Genomic DNA, 20,712 nt, shown 5'->3' with positions numbered 1-20,712 from the left:
GAAGGCTAAGCTAACCATCACATGGAAGATGTGATGGGGGAGGTCTGTGGCACTGGGCTGTGGACACAGACAAGAACTGCAGTGTCGCCAGTTCTTTCTGGCTCTGTGCATCCTGCAAAGATGACATGAGACATGACTGGCAATTCATCAGCCTTTGGCCTGCACTGGGCAAGCAGGAATTGCTAATGTCATGAAGGAAGCAAAAACATCAAACACCTTTTCCTTCTCCCTTGTGATTCAATGGCCTCTTGGCAATGTTCATTTCTCCACTGTTTATTCAGAACGTGAGACCCTTGGGATCCAGTTTAACATTGGTACTGGCAGGTGAGAAGTATTCAAAGTTGCATTTTGGGTTGAAAAGGTCACAGAAAAATCCTTGACCTTCAACCCAACTTTTTCCTCTTTCATACCACAGTGAAGCAAGAACCTCTCTCCTCAGGCAAAGGCCTGTAGCCCCACACTCTGCTGGACCTCTGAGAGGTGTGGGTCCATCCTGCAGTACCTAGGGCAAGGAGATCATTGTTTCATACCTGTCACTGGGTGCCTTAACCAAATTACATTACCATGCTTTGTCCTGATCTCTCAGTCTCCAAGATCTCTGTCTGAGATTCACTTTGGAAAAGATTCTTCCATCTTGATTTAGCTCAGAGCAATAACAAAGCTAATCCTGTAAATGCATGGGTTGGACAGCTGTGGTGTTATCTGCGTTGCTAATTTAGAGTAAATCTATCAAGAACAATGATATTCTGATCACTGAGTAACGGACTGCAAACAGAATTTGGAGTACTCAAGTCTGTTCTGGCCAAATAATTTTCAATTATATGAACAGTAACATTTTGTAAGGCTCCCTGGTGCTGTCCTGTCATTTGGGTTTCACCCACCCACAGTTGCTGGTTTAGTTCATTAGCGTCCTGACTGCATTCTGGGATTTTTTTGTTGTTGTTTGGGTTTGATGTTTTCTTTTTCCCTGCCATGAAATAAACCATAATTTATTTTGGATGCCAGGATTTAGCACAGAGCTAGCATTCGCTACTCTAATGCTTTTCTGCTGGACACCCATGGTTTTCCAGGGTAGAACCATTTACTTATGTTAGACACCAAAACAGCTTGATACAAGGAGTCTTTGGATTAATCTTTTTGGTTTGCACCACATTTGATTAAAGGAAGGTGAAATGCTGAATAAACTATGACCAGCACACCACAGGGGACTCCTAGCAGCACAGTCAGTTCATTTAATCGTTCCCCAGTGTTCTCCCCGGACTGATCAGACACCACCTTCACACACCAAGAACTATAATCCAGCCTTTAATGTTAATTAAGGTGTGACTGCTTAAACTTCTGTGGGTTTTTTTCCCCTTCTCTTCCCTTGGCTGGCCACAACTGTTCAAGTGTTACTGAAGGTTATTCTGTTTAAGTATTAAAAAATGCTTAGCTAAATAGGTTAGATTATTTGCTTTTGCTGATAGTAGCAGTCCACCCACAGAGCCCTTTCAAATCTCTTCAGTGTTTTGGAAAGTGGATAAGGGACTTATTCAGTGACGTGCAAGTTTTGCCTGAGCCAGGAATGAAGCGTGCATTTCATGAAATGAGAAATAACCTCAGACCACACACAGAGTGTAATTTCTGAACTCCAGCTTGCGCTCTCTTCCCCTCGTCCCCACACACACATACACACAGTCCTGCTAAAAAACAAGATGATGACTGACATCCCTAAATCCTTTAAGCATTCTTCTACAGCTAACAGCAGAGGGAGGTTTTCAGAGCTTAGGTGGCTCATTATTAGCAACAAGCTGATGAAAAAATGGATTACTACAGTATGTGCATACCATGCCAAAGAGAAATAGCAAAAAGCCTCTGCCATCTAAACACAGCTTTCAGGAGGAGAAACTGCTGATGCAAACATATTAAAGCTATTTCTACTGCATAGGGAGATGAGGAAAAGCCTTCCCCACAATTTTCCTAAAGAATAATGTTGGTTCTGTCACTCCTTGTTTAGCTGAGTTAAATCAGTGAGTGTTTCAAATATTATTTTCCATTGCAATCCAGTGAAGTAAAACAGACAGATAAGTTTATTGCATATAAAAAACTGACATCCTTTCCTCTCCCAAGCCTAGGAACTATGTTGAATGGCTGGTGAGAACAAACTATACGCAGAATAGGCAAAGGGCAAACTTTTCCACAGCTGTTACTCCACTGCTTCAATATCATCTCCAGACCTTAATTCTCAACAGCCTTAAAGCAAGCGAGTACACTTAAACACTGAGACATTGGCCAAACCCCAGCTCAGATCTCCTTAAATATTTCCTTTATGCTGGTCTAAAAGAAGTGGCTTCATTGCATTCAACAGGTAAGGAGTTCTCTTGCAGTACAATCGTAGCATGTCTGCTGAACTGCCCCTGAAGAGCTAAAAATGAATAATCAAAGGTACTTACAGATTGACTTCTGTACCTCATTTGTTCCTTTGTACTTGATCGGCAATACCATCATCCAAATGAGCCATTGATATCTACTCCATCATCCTGAATACTCTGTATCTGCTTATGCATACAAACATACATCTATACTTGTATTACACGCACTGCTGTTACTTCCACCAATAGTTAAGCTTGCTTAACACTTTCCATTATAGATCCCTGCTTTCAGTTGTTTATAACTTTGCCAAACTCTAAGTGCTCAAGCTGAAATTTTCCATGGTGAGTGTCTGCATAAGGCTGAATTTTTCTGGTAAGTTTCAACTAAAATAGTACAGCTGTTCTGAAAATGGGGTTAAAGGGGAGCAATCTCCCTTTTCCTCATGTTTTTCTTACAGCCATTTCACTGAAAATCTATTTTGTCTGTGTGCTTTGGGAGAGATACTGAGGGAGGGGAAAGGGGATCCCTACTGTAAGGGACTGTCAGACTGTCAGAGTCATGCCTGGTACTAGCCTTCTGAAAACGTGCCAACTTCTGGCCACGTTATGAAGTTCTAAAAACTGTGTTTTATCTGTGCTCCATGTAAGTCTCCTTGAGAGTAGCACCATTATTTTCTGAATACTCCACTGAAACAGAAGATGACCTTGACCTCACACACCTCCTCCATGTCCATCACCAGACCATGTGTGCATCCTTCCCACAGACCAACTGAGCAGCCTCCCAATTAGAAAAGGATCTATAGGACAGTTTGGGACTTTTCATGCAATTTCTAGTCCTGGCCCCCAGGAGCTGCTGTGGCACCAGAACTGAGAGCTGAGAAATTCTGCCTGTTGTACCACCAATACCCGTTGATGGTTCCCATGCAGTACACTTGAGGAAGCTCATTAGCTTAGGAACAAGATGAAGAGCTTGGGGTAACAAGAAAGAAACGGAAAAGCAGAGCAGACTCCAAGAGACAGATGCAACAGGAGAGCAGAATAGCCAGGGCATAATGATCCATTGTGTTAAATACACACTCTCCCCAGACTGTAGAATAGAACCAAGAATTCGCAAATGCCAGCACTCTCTTGTTTTCAACCAGTTTCTGTGACATCTATGAGCAACTACATCCTTTCTTCCCCTATCTGGTCCGCAGAAGAGACTGTAACCTACTACTTCCTGCTATTAGCTACTCCAATCGGTCAAGTAATAGAAATTGTGATTCTAAATGTTGATGATGATCCATGTGGGAATCAATCACTTCTGAGTAATAGAATTCCTTTTCTTTTTGGTTTTATATTAAAGTTTTCAAAAAGCACATTGTCAAAACTGCTCTTGAAATATTAAAGTTATAAAACCACTCAAAATTTAGAAAATGCCAGCATTAAAAATACTCATGCAAACTGGTGTAAATACATTATGGTATAGTCTTTAACTGTATGCTCATTGATACTAACTTTTTCCCCGAGGAATCACCCCTTTTCTCTGCAGAGGATAGCACGTTTCCGAAAAGATCCCTTTATTTCTTTCCCTTTCGGATTTGCAGTTAATTCCCTATGACTGTTCCAGCACAAAGCCAAGAATGAAGAAATTCAAGGCTGCACCTCCAGATCAGCTGCAGCCTCTGCAGCTGTAAAGAGGCCACAGCTGCACAGTGGCTACCATCTCAACTCATCCAAACCAAACTACTGGGTAGCTATAATCTTTTTTAGTTAATTCCCAGTTCCCTGCCTGAACAAAAACAAAAGGTAAAGCCAGACACATATCACAGACTTCATGTCTGTTACCCTGTAATCCTGCAAGGCTAAAAATGGAAGTTCTCTGCCACCGGGAGGAACAGACTCACTGCAGCTTCCTAGTGGTTCTGAACACCCACTTCTCGCCTCTGAAGGAATGAAACAACAAAAGTTAAACTGGTGACATGCTTGAACTATAGTAACTCAATTACATAGGGTTTTATTCCTCACTCCGAGTCTTAAACACAACATCATCTATTAAGATGGCTCTTGAGATTTCCATGGTGAAGAAAGTAAAATAAAAATGTCTTGTTCTATTTTTTTTACACTCCCTTAAACTTTCTAAAATTATTTACTTACCATGATTTTTTTTTTAAGACACATCATCCTCAAGACTACCAGGAGACAGCTGTCTCTTCTCATGGTAGAGGCTAAGACTTCATGTATGAGATGAAAAACTGTAACCACACTGAACCTACTGCCACGGTCTAAATACCTAACCATGCAGAGAAAACATTGCAGCATTGCAAAAAGGCCTAATCCTTTACCTTTCTTGGGGTAAGGGTGGCAGAACAGTTTGACATTCTGGACATCAGGGTCTCCAGGTGCAAGCAGGTGCCAAGTCTTTGGCTTTTTCAGTCACTAGCTAGGATATTCCTCCTTTTACTGGTATTCACAAATGTTAATATGTAGAGTGCCTGAACCAAAGGGTAAAGAAAAAGATTAAAAAAACAACTTTAAACAGCTTTCCTCACTATTACTGAGGATTTTAAGCTTTCCATTACATAAGCAATAGCAAGTCCAACTTTTCCCTTTAAGTGCCTTCCTACTGCTTCTGTCTCTTTCAATGACATGGAATTTATGAAGAGAATCCCTTCATACATATCCAGAAATGTTTCAAGAGAAATACCACAGTCTAGGCCAAGTGCATTTTCCTGTATTTTTTCTTCCTTGTTCATGTGTGCAGCTTACAAAGAATCAGAGAAATGAATGCCACTGAATTCAGGTATTTACTGTGGATGCAAGTTATGATTTTTCAGTGTTTCCTCAGCAGCCTAAGGCTTCTGAGTTTGAAACAAAGTGCCATCAGATGGTGAATCACCCAATTACAACAGTTTGATAGAACCACAAAATTATTCTACGTTCCCAAGGTTCAAACAACAGTATGTAGGTAAAATACCTATTACTTCTTTTGCCACAGGCCTAAAATACGCATTTTGTACAATCATAACTTCTTTCCATGTATGTTAGAAGTAGATTATATTGTACAGATAATCTACAATATAATTGTAATTTATGCTATACATATATATACACACTATAATTACAATTTATTTTATATATAGTATATTACCTATCTCTAATGATTAGGGCATGTAGTATTGTAAAGTAATAATGTCCATTCCAAGGTAACTTAGATTCTGATTTTGTCAAATACTGCATACAGTGACATGTCAGGAGCAGAACAGAATCTTAATATTTGATTAAAGAGAAGATATTCCTTGATATTCCCTCCAAGTATAAGACTCTTAAATTGGAAGTAGTGTATTGTAATCCAGCAATATATATAACTGCAACTACAAAACAGTGGGGGGCAGAGAGAGAGGCAAGAAGAGCCTGAATTACTCTAGCTATGCTAGCACAATATCCATACATAGAAGGACCAAGCCAAGTTCACATCTGAATCTACTGCGGAGGTGAAAAGACCAATGCACAAAAGAGAAGTTTTAAGAAAACAGCTTTCTCAGAGGTACTTAAATTATGTTTCCAATTAGACCACAGTATAAATTTGTTTTCTTTGCCATTGAATTATACATCAGAACAACTAGAAACTGTGCTGGAACTTCCACTGCAGCCTGAGTCATGGAGAGGCCAGTGCTGCTGACAGTTGTGAGCATTTACCTCAAACAGTATAAATAGACATCTGGTATTTGTTTTTAAAGTAATTGGCATAGAATGATTTTCAGGGTGATATAGGAGATCATGTTTACATGAGCATTCACTTGATGGAAACAACTTAATATCAAACCATAGGGGAAGAAAATCCTGTTAGTATAAACAGTTCTGCTGAAGTAAAACACTGACTCATTCTGAGTTGAGCTGGTATTCATTTAGCATCTGAGCTATCCCCACTGCTTTGCCATTGTCTTTAATGGATGCAGTGTTAGGGATTGGTAATGTTGATATCAAATATACTACCAATGTTCAGCCATTGGAACTTGCTACAATAGACCGATGCAAATTCTAATGTAATTATGCTGTGTTTGTGCATTTTCAGAAAACAATGCTTTTAGCGCAGCAGGCCTGCTCATGCTCCAGTTTGTGTAAGTTATGTGTGCAATCTCAATTCAGTCATACTGTGTGCAGACACACAGACACAAGGTTAGGTTCTGACCACTCGACTCCATCCTCTCAGCTCAAGCAAACTCAAAGAATAATTGAGATAACCTGTCCACAAGTATCATGCATATGCAACATACCAACATTCAATTACTTCTTTCACTTTAGAGCACAATCATCACTTGCTCTATGAAAAAGGAAATTCAGCTTTTTGGATGCCAACTAAACAAAGGTTAGGATGCCAAGCAAACAACTCTGAAGCTCTCCAATCATCTTGTTTAGATGTACTTTTGTTCTCTTTCAGAATTAGCTGGCAGAATCACACATGAGATACAGACTCATTTAGCATCACAAGGATCCTCCTATGATTCCATATGTGATCTATAGGAAAAGAGGCATACCTCTTGAATGCTCTGGATCACTGCCTACCTCTCTCATCTGCATATCTAGATGTCCAGTTTAGATTGCTGAAATTTAATTTCCTGAGTTACCTTAAGCCAGTTATCGACTTTTCAGGTGCCTTAATCAGGAAGGTAGATTCTGGCACGAAGTCTACTTAGACGATTATTACTCTTTTTCTATAGGATGCACCAGTCAAGATGTACTGCATTGTGGAATGTGCAAATGCAAGGAGAGAGAGTTTTCCTAAGAATATTACCTCATTTGTTGCATAAGCTGGAAGGTATGCAGTGAATAAAATACGCAGGGCACTGCAGGAACAGAAAAATACCTAGCAGCAAAGGCAGTTAAATGCTTCCTTGGAAGAAGAGAACCCTCTCCTCCTTCTGCTGTTAAGATTCTTAAGCAAGTAACTTAAACCATCCTTTTCATACCTAATAACTGTATTCTTATCTTCGAACTGTATTCTCATTACCTTCCCTCCTATTAATGCTGCTTCCACTCACTGTGCTGAAGCCATGGCACTGGCATCAGTCTGCCTTTCAGTGCTCAAAGTCATGACCTGCTAAAGCTGAGCAAATACATCCTTTCAAACTGCCTTATTGTGTTCACGAAATGTTTGTATGTACACCCTGACATTCTCAAACATATTCATTATCTGAAATTACTCATTCTCCCTCTCCCAAACCAAATATGAAATCTGTGTACCACATGGCTACTCCCAATCTAGTTATAAGCATAGCTCCAGTTTGCAAAACATGCTTAACATCTGAACTATACTGCAAATCAGACCCAGGACACACACAGTGTTTTTAACCAGGTCTGGTGACAGTTTTGTAAACAGGTTGCTGACAGAGCTGCATTTGTTAGCATAGGCAAGGTCAGATTTCTTGCTATTTCACTGGCAACCTGTTTTTTTTCCCAGCCAAAGAATTTCCATCAAAGGCAATGGGAACTATTCGTACCCCGTTAGGTCAGGGACCCAGAGCCAAACCCATAGGAACCTCACTGAGTAAAAGAAGAAGGAAACGGCAATAAGTAACAGTAAAAACCTAGCAAGCCATTTCCAGCTGAAAGCGATGACAAAAAAAGACACCCTTCTCCTCCTGGCTGATTTATACTGAGATCAGGTGACAGCTATCAAGAAGCCATTTCCTTAGGCTAGGAGGCTGTTAGTTTCCTTCTAGCCTGTGCCTCCCTGCAACCGTGCCGGAACTTGCATGCAGAGGCTGTATGAACTCCCCACTCTACCATAATCCTAAACACAGCATTCCCCAATGCCTCCTCCATTTTTAAAGCCAAACAACACAATAATCACAGATTTCTGAGAAGGCAAATATTATGTTTGTTTTTAATATTTGAAGGATATGCCTCCAAATATAGGTCAAATTCGTCCCTTTTGAATTTGTTCAGATTCTTTTTTTTAAATCATACACACATCTTATTAATGACAAAAATATTTTACACACAGATCCCTCGGGCACAAAATTGCAATATTTATGGCTTAGGTGATACTACCCAGTAAAATACTTTAAATTTGCACAGGAAGCTATGGAGTGACATAAATATTACTTCAAGACATCTTCCTGCGCTCAGTTTAATTGCAGATAATGAATCCATTTCCACAAATATATTATCAGTACTTGGCATACATGTGAATAAAACATGCACTTCTGTGGAGGTTTTGATTTATGCATATCATCACCTTATAGACGAGAAATTATAATTTCCCGAGTACTTCAGGAAAATGGTGACAGCTTCATTCTTGGGAATCAGCCCTGAAGTTCAGCCTTGTACCTGTACAGTTCCACTGCTCTGAGGTACTTAAAGAAGTAAAATGAGAAATCTTACCTAACTCAATCAGATTCTGCCCTCCCCAGTATCTACTGATTTAGACTACGACTGACAAACTAGTGGTGCTCAGGTGAAACCTCTCTCTAGTGTCCTGATATCAACTGAAATCAACAAGGTTATTTAGCACCTTCTAGCCCTCGGATTGAGAAGCTACCAGTCCCACCTTCTGGCCTAAAAAAGGTCAATTTTACCTATGCAACTTCTAACAGATATTTGTCTCTCCCATTCTTGGTGACCTCCAACATTGGCACTACGCAACCTATTATACAACATTTACCCTTACAGAGTTTCCCTATTATCTAACTTCAATTACTTTTAGTGCTGTTTAAGCCACTTAACTCTTCTCTTTTTGCTGTGGACATGAAGGGACTATTCCCCTTCTCTATGCAGCAGCCTTTTTATGCTTTTGATGGCCATATTTTTCATTCCACCAAAACTTCTCTTTAGCTAAGTAGCAGTTTGCCTGTCTAAGCAGAATGCTGTAAAGAAAATCAGTAACGATGCCACCAGTAAAAGGCCTTAATTTATGCCCTATTTATTAACATCAACAAGAAGGGTCCACATATTCCCTGTCTTAAGTTGACTTTCTTCAGCTGTACATAATTCAAATGTACCACTAACTAACAGTTTTATGTCGTCTTCTTTTATTTTCTTAGTTGAGACTTTTTTTTAAAAGCTGCTCCAACTGACTATCATAAAGTTCAGTTTGTATCTTAAATATCATTGGGTATAATACAACGGTAACAGCATAGATTCAGGGTGAGAGAAACAGTTAGGGAACACATTTATCTTACTTATGTTAGTTGCCTGCAAAGACCAAGCTTCTTACTGCTTTACCACATATGTCAAATACCGAGCTCCTTGTTCCAGGTAGTTAAGTCAGATTTCCCTATCAAGTTTTTAGATGGCTTCCACTTACAATAAGCGCATAATAGTTAATACAGAGACAGAGCAAAGCCTGCAACAGCTTCCCATGACCTAAAGTAGAAGCTGCTCCAGATCAAATTTAAGCTTATTTTCCAATGGGCAGTCATCCAGACCACAAAAACCACCACTGTTCACAGACTGCTGCTGTGCAGCTTCAGTGTCCAAGCTTTTAAAATTTCATAACATTTACCCTTCACATAAAACAATTTATACCATATACTCAATGCAAAACCCTATACTAATACAGCATTACCTTTGAGATTTCAAAGCTTACAAAAATCAAAGATTAGGGTTAAGGTTTCCAGAGCAACATGAAGCCTTGGCCTCTTTTGCTTATGTGTTATGGTAAGGTAGTCCTTCACATGATCCCATAGCATTGAGAAATGTGACACACTTTGGCAAACGAGATATGACATTGCTTATCTTACAACCACTTGTCCTATCTGTGAAGAAGAGTTTTCATTTCAAAATTTTATTACAGCCAGTGTTTCAGGAGTAAGATCATAACTTGTCAGTATGTAGAAATTCCTTACTCCATATATACTATATTGCATATTCTCAACAACTGACAAGGTGAACCCTTCCTTTCTGAAATACTGATAGTGTATTAAGTATTGGAATAAAAAAGAGATCCAGCAGCTTTCCCCCCTGGCCCAAGTACATCTTGGAAAGTATTTATTATGTTCTCAGAGATACATAGATAAATCTATGTTTTGCATCTAAAATACTAAATAGAACCCTAAGGTCGTGTTCCTTGCCATCTTAAGAGGAAGAATGAGTATGTTCTGTTATAGAAGTAGTTGAACGGGGTGCAGCCTGTGTTTATTCATGACTGGGTAAAAAACCAACATTATTATCTATCATTCTATTTGATAATGCATGCATTTGATACCTGCATCAGAGAGGAATTACGGCCTGATCCCAGTTTTACACATCTTTATTCTGAAAGCTTGAGTCTGCAACCCTACATAGCACTAGTGAACTGTTGGGCAAAACTAATGTTTAAAAAGCCCAACATAAAAATTACTTGCCCTGAAAACTGTAAGCGTGAATTAATAGTATACGAACTTGATGTTGTGAGAAGTGCTATGATCATAACATAACCAGGCCCATTCCAACTCCAGTGTTAAGGATAAAGTCAAATGCGGAAGACACATGTAAGTATATTTGCTTTGGCTGAAACACAGCAGCCAAAACAGGCCCCCAGCAGCTGTCACGCCAAAGCCGGAGGAATGCACAATACCCAGCGCTACAGACAGAAATCTCCCTATGTAGCAGAGGGGGCATAAAGCAGGGACTGGCACCAGTGCTTTCCTCACGCATAGAGTGCTGTATACGCTGCTTCTTCAACAGCCCTTACAGTAGAACCAACAGACATTCCTATGCCCATACTTCCACTAAGGCCTATCATGTGCCGCAAGGTAACGCCTGCTCACAAAAACAGAATGCCATCAGGAATATATTCACAACTGCTTTCTGCTGCCTACCTGAAAACAGGCTCAAAGGATAATAGACTTAAACAATATGATATCATCAGGAGCACAGATTCTCTATGCTTTCAGTGGTGAAGGGATGCACGGTGTGCACACCCAGTGTACTTGGGTCATTTATTCCTTGGATTGCTGGTCATCTGCATAGATGAGATAATGGAGTGGCTTGAGAGAATGGTCTGACTTGAAACTGGGTGATTAACTGAACCTTCATAATTAAGTGTGACTGATCACTACAGGAGTCCTCCAGGTGGCAATTTTGGATAGTAATTCTCCCAGTCTACTCCATTGTCACGAGATCCCACCTGGAATACTGCATCCAGCTCTGGGGTTCCCAGTATGAGGCAGACATGGACCTATTAGAACAGGTCCAGAGGAAGGCCACGAAAATGGTCAGAGGGCTGGACTATGAGAGTTGGGGTTGTTCAGCCTGAAGAAAAGAATGCTCCAGGGAGATCTTACTGCAGCCTTTCACTAAAGGGGGCTTGTAAGAAAGACTGAGAAAGACTTTACTAACGACAGGACAAGGGGTAATGGTTTTAAACTGAAAGAAGGTAGATTTAGATTGGATATGAGAAAGAAAATTTTTCTGCGATAAAGGTGGTGAGACACACAAACAGGTTTCCCAGAGAAGTTGTGGATGCCCCATCCTTGGAAGTGTTCGGGGTCAGGTTGGATGGGGCTTTGAGCAACGTGATCTACTGAAATAGGTCCCTGCCCATGGCACAGGAATTGGACTAGATGATAGTTGAAGGTCCCTTCCAGCCCAAACCATTCCATGATTCTGTGATCCTACGGTTCTTGAAATGCCCTCAGGTAGCTAACTGCTGTGTCTTGTCTAATTTGTGTACTTCAAATGTGGTAAGCAACATCCTTGGTGAAGCGTCCCCGAGACACACTCATAGGTTGTTCCTGCTGCAGAAACGATTAAAGTATTATATTGGCGCAAACTGATGTAGCACAGCAAGAATTACAATTATGTAAGCATAATATGAGTGACAAACCTTTTGACTATCAGCAGAAGCTGCATTCAAGCTGTAATACACTTAAGAGTAATATTCAGTGTCAACAGCAGAACTCAACAGAAGATTACAGTTAACTTCTTAAAAAAGTTCTCACTGATTTTAAGAGTATGCATGCCTGAGTTTAAAAAAATGTGGCCATACAAATGCCCACAAAATTGCTCATACTAAAATATTCATATTTTAAATAACTAAGAAAAAGAGAGAATCAATTGGCAATCTGCACCTGCAATTGCATTATATTTTCTAAGTGCACACACAATACGACAATGTATTTAGAAGTTTTTCAGAATACAATGCTCACAAAATGTAACTTGTTTCATTTAGTAAGCCAAACAAGAAATAAGTTTTCCCAGTATAAACCATATTTGGTTTTTTCCTATCAGGTACTCAAATGTATGAAATAAATGGAGACAATGGTAAGTCTGAGTTACTGAATAGCATTACATTCTTCCTGAAATTCACTAGGAAACTGTATATGAGTATTCCCGTCAAGTAATCAACACAGAGTATTGTCCAGACCACACCACCTCAAAGACATGACAGAAGTCTATAAAAATAAAGATGAAAGGGTAGTGAAAGACTAAATTTGACACCTAACAATTTAATGTGCTGTAGATCTTGCACTGAAAAAGAATGAACAAAAATTGGTGATTTTTCACATCAACCAAGCTGAGAAACTCACTGCTACAGGATACTGAAGATAATTAGAAGCACCACAGCTTCAAAGAGACTGAGCAAAATCATAGAAGAAAAATAAAATCCAAAGGTTATCAGACACAAAGATATCATCCTTGTCACATGAAGTCCCCAAGTCTCTAGTAGTTCAGAAAATATGTGGAGTATCATTCTCAGATCCTCTTAATATCATTACATTCTGCTGAGATGACTGAGGGTATCCAAACGGAAGTAAAGGGGGAAAATTACTTAGTACTGCTACTGAGTCTAGAAATAAAATCAGGACGCAAGAAAGCAAAGTGCACTCAGAACATTAAAAAGTTTAATTTAAAATCAATATATCATTGCTTACAATAATATATAGTACCTATGAACTATATATGCACATATGTACTATATATTGCATATGTAACTACATATATATTCACATCTGTAAAATGTAAATCCATATCATCATAAATCTGAATTCATCACTTTGCCTTTAATTTCATGGAGATATCACGTTTTGCTGCACACTGATGAAGTTGTGCATATTTTAATGTTTAACTAAGATAATTATAGTTCAACTCACATAGAAAACTTTCATTTTACTACATTACAAGATGTAGCAGTGGATGGTTCATCTGAATCATCTGGACTGTATTTTTTCCATAGAAAGTTTTCATTTTGTTTCCAAAGAGAACTTTCATACACGTCTCTCTCTTCTGTCACTGGGGGATGAGGTGCTCTTTCACATAGCTTCTCTACAACTGCTATGTCCATGAGCTTTCTGAGGCTTTCCTCATTCTGCTCATTCAGCATGTCCCAGAAGTCTTTTGGTCTCTCCTTTGATTTTTCTACCTGCCCTGAAGGGAATCTCCTTGGTGATTCTGTAGGCCTGTCTCCATCATTTCTGAAGAGGTCATTGAGAATAGAGGTATCTCCAACTAAGTCCAAAAAAGACTTTTTCTTACAAGTCTGAGCTTTTCTCTCCCCATTTTCTGACTGAGACAGGGATCTTTTTCTTGGCAGCTGTGTTCCTTTGGAGTCCTGCTGTCCTTCACAACTTTTTACAGACAGCACCTCAATTATTTCTGATTTACTGCTTAATGAGCCAGATGCCATAAAATCCTTGAATGCCTGACTGTTTCTCCTTTCGATATATTGAGTAGCAACAGTGGGTGATTGTTTACATTTTGCAAGTTGCTCTACTTCTCCCTTACAGCTCTGTGTTTCTGTAGTTCCACTCAGACCTTTAGCTGATGAAGATCTAGACATAGATCTTCCAAAATTAACAATGGATTTTCTTCTTCTGGAGCGTGTTGCACCCAATTCTCTTTCCTCATTGTCATGTGAAGCTGGTACTTCAACTGGAAAGAAAGACTCCATCTCTGGATGCTTGGAAACATAGAATTCCTTCAACATCTTCTGCCTTGTTTCTGATGTAGCTTTTGCAATATGTTCTGCCAGTTCTTCCACTGATCCCATATTAAAGTGGGATACCATTTCCTCAAATTGTCTCCTGTAATTACCAAGAAGGAAAAATGCATTGACACCTTTAACTAGAAACAAAAGCAGCCTTCAAGCAATTCATTCAGTTCACATACTTCACATATCCCAGAAAGCAATCACTAAATGAAACTTCCTTATTAGGAGCTTTGGTTTTATTAGCAAAAAAGAGAACAACCTTAGAAGAACTGAAGTGACTTCCGAATCCCAAACTCCAGTGTGATTTCCTCAGCTTACGACGCAAAGATTTACTGACTTTCAGTGTAGGTAAGATTTCATACCAAAGGACCAGACTTCAGAAGGATGCAGATGGACAGGTGGTAGAGTGGTTTTTGGGAAGAAAAACCAAACCAAAAACCAAAAAACACAAAGTAGTTGTTCAAACTCCTTTTAAAAGACTTGCTAAACAAAAGCTGAATATACACATTCACAGGGGACAGGGACTGTCCCCTCCATCCTATCTAGCGAGATATGTAATATTTCTTTCTGCTAAAAGGCCAAGCTCTAACTAAAGGAGATCATTCTAATCAAGTTAGCCACAGTTTGGGATCAGGTAACCTAACTGGAAGGCTGGAGAGGTGGGTTTATGCTTCCTTGTCAGAGAACAGGTATCAAACATGTTGCCTTTCCTGTATGAGTGCTCCAGTAGGCGGTGAGATTTAACCCTGTTTGGCCTCAAATACCGCTTGACTGGCTAGCTCCAGCTATACCCTTTTGCATGCGGTGTGTGACTGCAGATGGCTTCCCACACAACCTTACAACTACAACACACAAAACTGAGGCACTTAATCATCCTCATTCATTGCACAGCGGATCCAGATGTACTACAAAGTACAACTGCGAGTGACATGCTAACAGATGACCTGCTTAATGTTTAAGAGTTAACGTGCTTAAGCTTTTTGCTAGATATGGCTTTAGGATCTTGGAATACATCCTTAATTACTTCATTGCTTTTGAAAATTTTTACCTCAACAAATTATTGATAACTATGAGTACAATTTTCAGCATTTTTAGCATGAAGGGTTCTCCTCCACCTGCCTCTTAAATATTTAGCATTTTCAGTATCTATAATAGTAAGCAAGTCTGGCACTTCAACAGTAACAGTTTGGATAGCTGATGCCAGCTGGCTAATACGACAGATCCTGAACACTTAAGAGATATTACCTACATACCAACTCTCATATAATAATTTATTTGTCTCAAGAATAAAAATATATACCAAATCCCAGTTCTATAGGTTTGCCTAGTTAGCTACAGCTTTCTGCTTTCTATTTCCACATAACATCTGGCTATCGTTATTGAACTTCTATCTATTTAACAATGGAATTTAAATATTCATATTAATAATAGCAATAGTTTGGGGAGAAAGGAAAATGAGGAGACAAAAATTATCCTTCCAAACATAAGGGGGGGGAAACAATATATTAAAAGACGTATTAAACAATATTGATCCCCATGTTAAGAAATAAATACACAGTCCAATTTTTTTTTAACAGTCTTTCAATGAAAGTGATGAGAGCTGGGTAAAACCAGTAGGCAGTCAAAAACTCACACTACAAGATTTCTTGCTTCTATACAGTTTAAACACTGGGTTGTAGTACTGCCTGGTGCACATACCATGAATACTGGTGGTGATGACATCTGCACAGCTATGTAATGTGACACATTGAATCAACACGTTAAAGTGATTTGTGGGTTCAATTCATTTTATTAATCAATTATGGTACTCTTCGTATAGTGTGAGTGGAAGTTTCCCATTAGTTCTGCTCTTGCCACAGAAAATCATCAATATTCCCTGAGTATGGTTGAGACAGAGACAAAAGCAACTGCCCAGAACGAAGTTCATTTCAAGCTTCGAATTTTACTTCTACCTCACCAAAACAGTCTCACCTGCGGATTCCTTTGGGTGTCTTTCCAACCAAGAAGGTGGTTGAACCTACTCTGTGTACTTGCTTGTTTTTCTGGGTCACAGGATGCATAACATACAGGTGATGTTGCTTACTGTTTGCCAACATTTTTTGCCCTCCTTTAATAATGTTCTTCTCTGCTGTGTCATCTTCTGGGTTTTCTTCATTTTTCTAGTAAAATGAGACATGGAAATCGTCAAAAGAGCTGTGTCTGGGACATAGCGATGAGCTCTACTATGCCCAATTTTGTCATTCTTAGCTAGCACTCAATGGTTTGAGTGCTAAGAATGGGATTCAGAGCTGCAGTGTAAACTCCCTACTCAGTCACAAACTTCCAGGGACACTGAAGGCAAGTTTTGGTTCTCTAAGAATAAGGTGGGATATTTTCCCAAACAGGTTAGTTGTGAGGCTAAATGAAAGATCTAAGTTCTCTAATGCATAAACAGGGTTTATACAAATACTTAATCCTGCGCCACAGGACCCAAATCTCAGTTACAGCCTCCAGATACTACTATAAAATAGAAAATGCCTGTTTTAATAGCTTACAGTCTTAATGATTTAATCCAGGAAGATATTATGTATCAAGATTAATGGATTATTTGGATTCACTGCTTCCTGCTTGTTAATTTGTTACACAATTTTTGCACAGTACATATTCAGAACTCTTAGTTACTTTAGCAATTTAACACTCAAAGAAAAACTATAAATAATCACAACACTATTCAAAGATACCAAAGCTAAGGTAAAAATCATTTTTGTCAATATCAATCTCTAATGCACACACACAATTATTCAGAGTTGTAAAGATACTTTCGGAAGAGGTATCACTATACTTACCTGTAAATGATCAGAAAAACAGAAAAACATTACACTTTCATTACAACACTGATAAAACTGATTAAGATTAAAACTTTAAATGTAATGGTCATAAAAAGCTAATGTTTCAATCAAATTCAAGAAGATTGTGTTACAGATCAACTCATCATGCATTGACAGTCAATGTCTTGCACAAAAATATAATTCTGTTTAAACCTTTGTTATTTTTCAGAAATTCTCACAAATTCTTGTCAAAATTTCCCTTTCCCAAAAGGCAAGCCAAGGGAAATAGGAAAATTAAAGAACGTGTTTGAAGAGCAGGGAAAAACAGAGGAAAACCAGAAAAGCAACATTACCTTCCCCCCCGCCACCAAATGAGATCAGAGGAAAGAATAATTGCTTGGCAATGTCCTCAATCCCCCTGCTAACACTACTTGAGAGATGAAAACACAAACTGTGTTCACACTTTGTCATCTGCAGTTCAAAATTTGGTTTTGGATCTACAATGTTTCTTCCCAATGTGTTTCTATTTGATCCATGTCCACTTCCTTTATTTCCATGGGCTGTTCATAATGTTCTTGAGCTTTAGGATCTCACATCTGTTCTCAATCTATTACTTTGGCAAGTAACCTCAAACTAGCATACAGAGAGAGATGTTAATAGTAAGGGACCTACAGGCATAAATTTTCACTCTTTAAGCTAAATGCACAACTCCAAAGATTAAAATTTCACTGCACTACTAAAAGTTATACTACACAAAACTGAAACCAAGGCCCCAACTAACATAAAAACCCTACCTCCCAATAATAATGTTATGATGATAGTAACAAAATTAAGATTGAATTAGCAGATGTTATCTACAGCATAAGTATTCTAGAGTTTTCTTGCTAATTCTGTATGCATTTAAAATGTTACTTTTTTAAGATACTCATAGGTAATACAGAACTTTACTTGGCAAATGTATTTTGAAAGATGAAAGCAATGCTAGTTTTAAAATGTATTTATTTTGATGGAACTTTTGCATGAAAAATATTTATAGTATTCAGGTCTCACTATGATAAGACCCAGCGTATTTGTCACTCTGTCAGGAAATCAGGATTGTGTAATTTAATTCAAGCAAGCGTAACTTACATAGAATGCAAGCCTAACCATGTCAATGCCTGTCTTAAAAGTATTTTAAACCCCCATAAACGTGCATCCATCTACCTCTTATTAAACAAGACCAAAGTACATAAGGCAGCAATACTTTGGTTTACACATCTGTTCAAACACAGAAGATTAAAAATCTCTTTGGGAAAAAAGCCAAATGTTGTAAACACACTGGAAGTCATGAAATTGCTTGTCTTTGCAGAGAATCAGAATTAATATAAAAAAGTACTGCTAATTGCAAATAAACTCACAAATGGCATATTTCGTTCTGGAAGTACAAAACTTTTAAGTACATTGACCCACACTGCCAAACCCGAAAGAACAACAGCACACACAAAGAGCTCCTCTTCTTCCACCTGAATTAGCTGGCTCAAAGTTTCTTCCTGAAGGAAGAAGTTACTACAAACAAATTACCCCAAGAGTTGCAGGAGCTAATGCCAGCGAAGGCCCATGGCCACTGCGAGTTACTCTTGAAAAACTGCTCAGCTCTCTGCAGCAAAGCCAATTGATTAAATGGCAGCCGGTTAGGCTGAAACACCACAACTGGCTCTGTTGAACCTGTGAATGTTTTTGAAAGTTTGTCAACTTAAATCCAGCCCACAAATCCCAAATCCAATAATTTCTTTTTAAAAAAATGATAAACATTTTGTCAGTAAAACACTTATTTCAGTTTTTCTTAAGATGTCTCCATGTTCGTCAAATCTGAAGGTTGTTACTCTGAGCAATACATAGATGAGGCTCTAGGTAGAGGTAAGCTTTACACACATATAGATGAAAATATTCCCTGTGTCTTTCTACTAGCGTTACCATTAAAAAAGTGAAAACTGCAGTCAACGTTCCAGCACTGAAAACAGTCGACACTATTTTGCTTCCTTTTGAATTTGACTATATGTATTACTCTCCTTAATTCTTCCCTCTCATGGCCTATTTCTTTCTGATTCTCTTTCAATGTTTGCCTTCTAACTCACCGATTGAAATCTATTTCATGATAAACATTTCCTTTCAACAGCTTTCTATTTTCTGTTCCTCGAGCACTTTCTCTACCAAACTATTTTGTGTGTGTCCCACTATTTGCTCCTACATGAAATCCCATGTTGACTTTACAGCACTGGTCTTGTTCACCTGAATTATCAAGTATATCATATGCATAAGGCAATCTTGCAAAGCAAGACTGAAATAATACAATTTGATTCAGCTAGGAACCTCTGCCTCTTGTTCATACGCTACTGATACTAGCACATTTAACAATCTATTTATATTATTGAATGTCAGACCCTTTATGAATTAATAAATGTTATGACTAAAAGAATGGAATAATAAGAGAAACAAAAATCCTTCAACACAAGAAGTATGCTGTGCATTTGGAAGTGCACATTATCTTTGTTTAACTTGAAGTACTGTATATTAATTAATGTACATAGGTAAGTACAACTGTTGCTGAACTTCTTGAAAGAACATTTTAATGATATAAAAGCTGACTACAGCATTTTCAAGTCATTATTGGAAAGCTGGAAAGATGATAGTGACCAGTCCATAAGCATATCTCAGGACTAGAAAGAGTGATTCAATAGAAAGAAAGAAGTAGTCAATTTTTTTGGTCAAAATCCAACTGTTTTGCCAAATAGCAGTTGGCAAAACTGCTATTTTTTTTTGTATTTTTTTTAGTAAGTCTGGCTTTGCTTTATGGCTCAGCCATGTACCTACTGAAAAATGTTAACCAATTTAACACAGGTAGAAGAAAAATTGTCAAAAAATTCAAATGGCACAAATAGCAACACAAATTCTTTCTCCCGGAATTAAGATTTCATCCAGTACCTAAATAAGTAATAGGACGTTTTTCTCTCACTTTAAAATGTAGATATGTTTAAAAGTTTCAAATACATGACTTAGAACAAGTTATTCTGAATGACAACTAAAAATCACAGCATCGAAATCCAAAAGCATTCTTGCCAAACATTATACCATCACACAAACATACTGTGTGTTAAAACATATTCTTCATGCACTGCATAGCACATCTTCTGATTAGCCTTCTGAAATACACGATGCAAAGCTAAAGAAATACTTAGTATAGCATACAGTATCTGCTATATGTATTTTAAAAGAATTTTTACAAAAAAATTGACAGCAATCATGGAAGCAGTTAGTCTTTACTAAATGTTTAACTATATTGAAGACACTATGCATTTGCAGTGCATGTTATGAAATTTCCACTGTTCAAAGTGGAAAAGTTTCACTTAAAATTGAACACATACTTACTGGGAAGTGTGCCTATACTGAATTATCTGTAACACAACTACCTATTTCTGCATTCTTCACATTTTCTCTCTTCTCAAACCAGTATCTTGGCAGGGGGAAAAAGGTGCAGCAAAATAATTCCTTTGATATCAAAGACAAAAAATTTCTATTGAATTACTGAATGTAACATTTTTACTGTTTTATTTAACTTTGTGCACTCCCACATTGTCAAGAAAATCTTCACACAAAGTTCAAAAGAAAGAAGAAATTTATTTTC

At 38.2% G+C, this 20,712-nt stretch overlaps 1 protein-coding gene across 1 annotated transcript; it reads right to left on the bottom strand.

Annotated features, from left to right (window-relative positions):
- Window positions 1-13,139: 13,139 nt before the first annotated feature.
- LOC103920408 (DNA excision repair protein ERCC-6-like 2) lies at window positions 13,140-20,538 on the bottom strand. The gene is made up of 3 exons (XM_009328136.1): window positions 20,457-20,538; window positions 16,216-16,403; window positions 13,140-14,338 (listed from the first exon to the last, which is right to left on the bottom strand). The coding sequence occupies exons 2-3, from the start codon at window positions 16,338-16,340 to the stop codon at window positions 13,420-13,422; spliced, it is 1,044 nt and encodes a 347-aa protein (XP_009326411.1). The 5' UTR covers window positions 16,341-16,403; window positions 20,457-20,538; the 3' UTR covers window positions 13,140-13,419.
- Between the last annotated feature and the right edge of the window lie 174 nt (window positions 20,539-20,712).

The sequence above is a fragment of the Pygoscelis adeliae genome, unplaced genomic scaffold (genome assembly GCF_000699105.1).
Source record: "Pygoscelis adeliae isolate BGI_AS28 unplaced genomic scaffold, ASM69910v1 Scaffold45, whole genome shotgun sequence".
In the NCBI taxonomy this organism is placed as follows: Eukaryota; Metazoa; Chordata; class Aves; order Sphenisciformes; family Spheniscidae; genus Pygoscelis; species Pygoscelis adeliae.
The sequence above is the reverse complement of the archived record's forward strand: the minus strand, read 5'-3'. Positions and strand labels throughout refer to the sequence as shown.

What these genes read in the sequence shown, in the direction of transcription:
- LOC103920408 (XM_009328136.1), bottom strand. Translation starts at nt 16,340, where the DNA reads ATGTTGGCAAACAGTAAGCAACATCACCTGTATGTTATGCATCCTGTG. An exon ending in ACACCCAAAGGAATCCGCAG is followed by an intron (nt 14,339 to 16,215) that starts GTGAGACTGTTT and finishes TGGTAATTACAG; the next exon opens with GAGACAATTTGAGGAAATGG.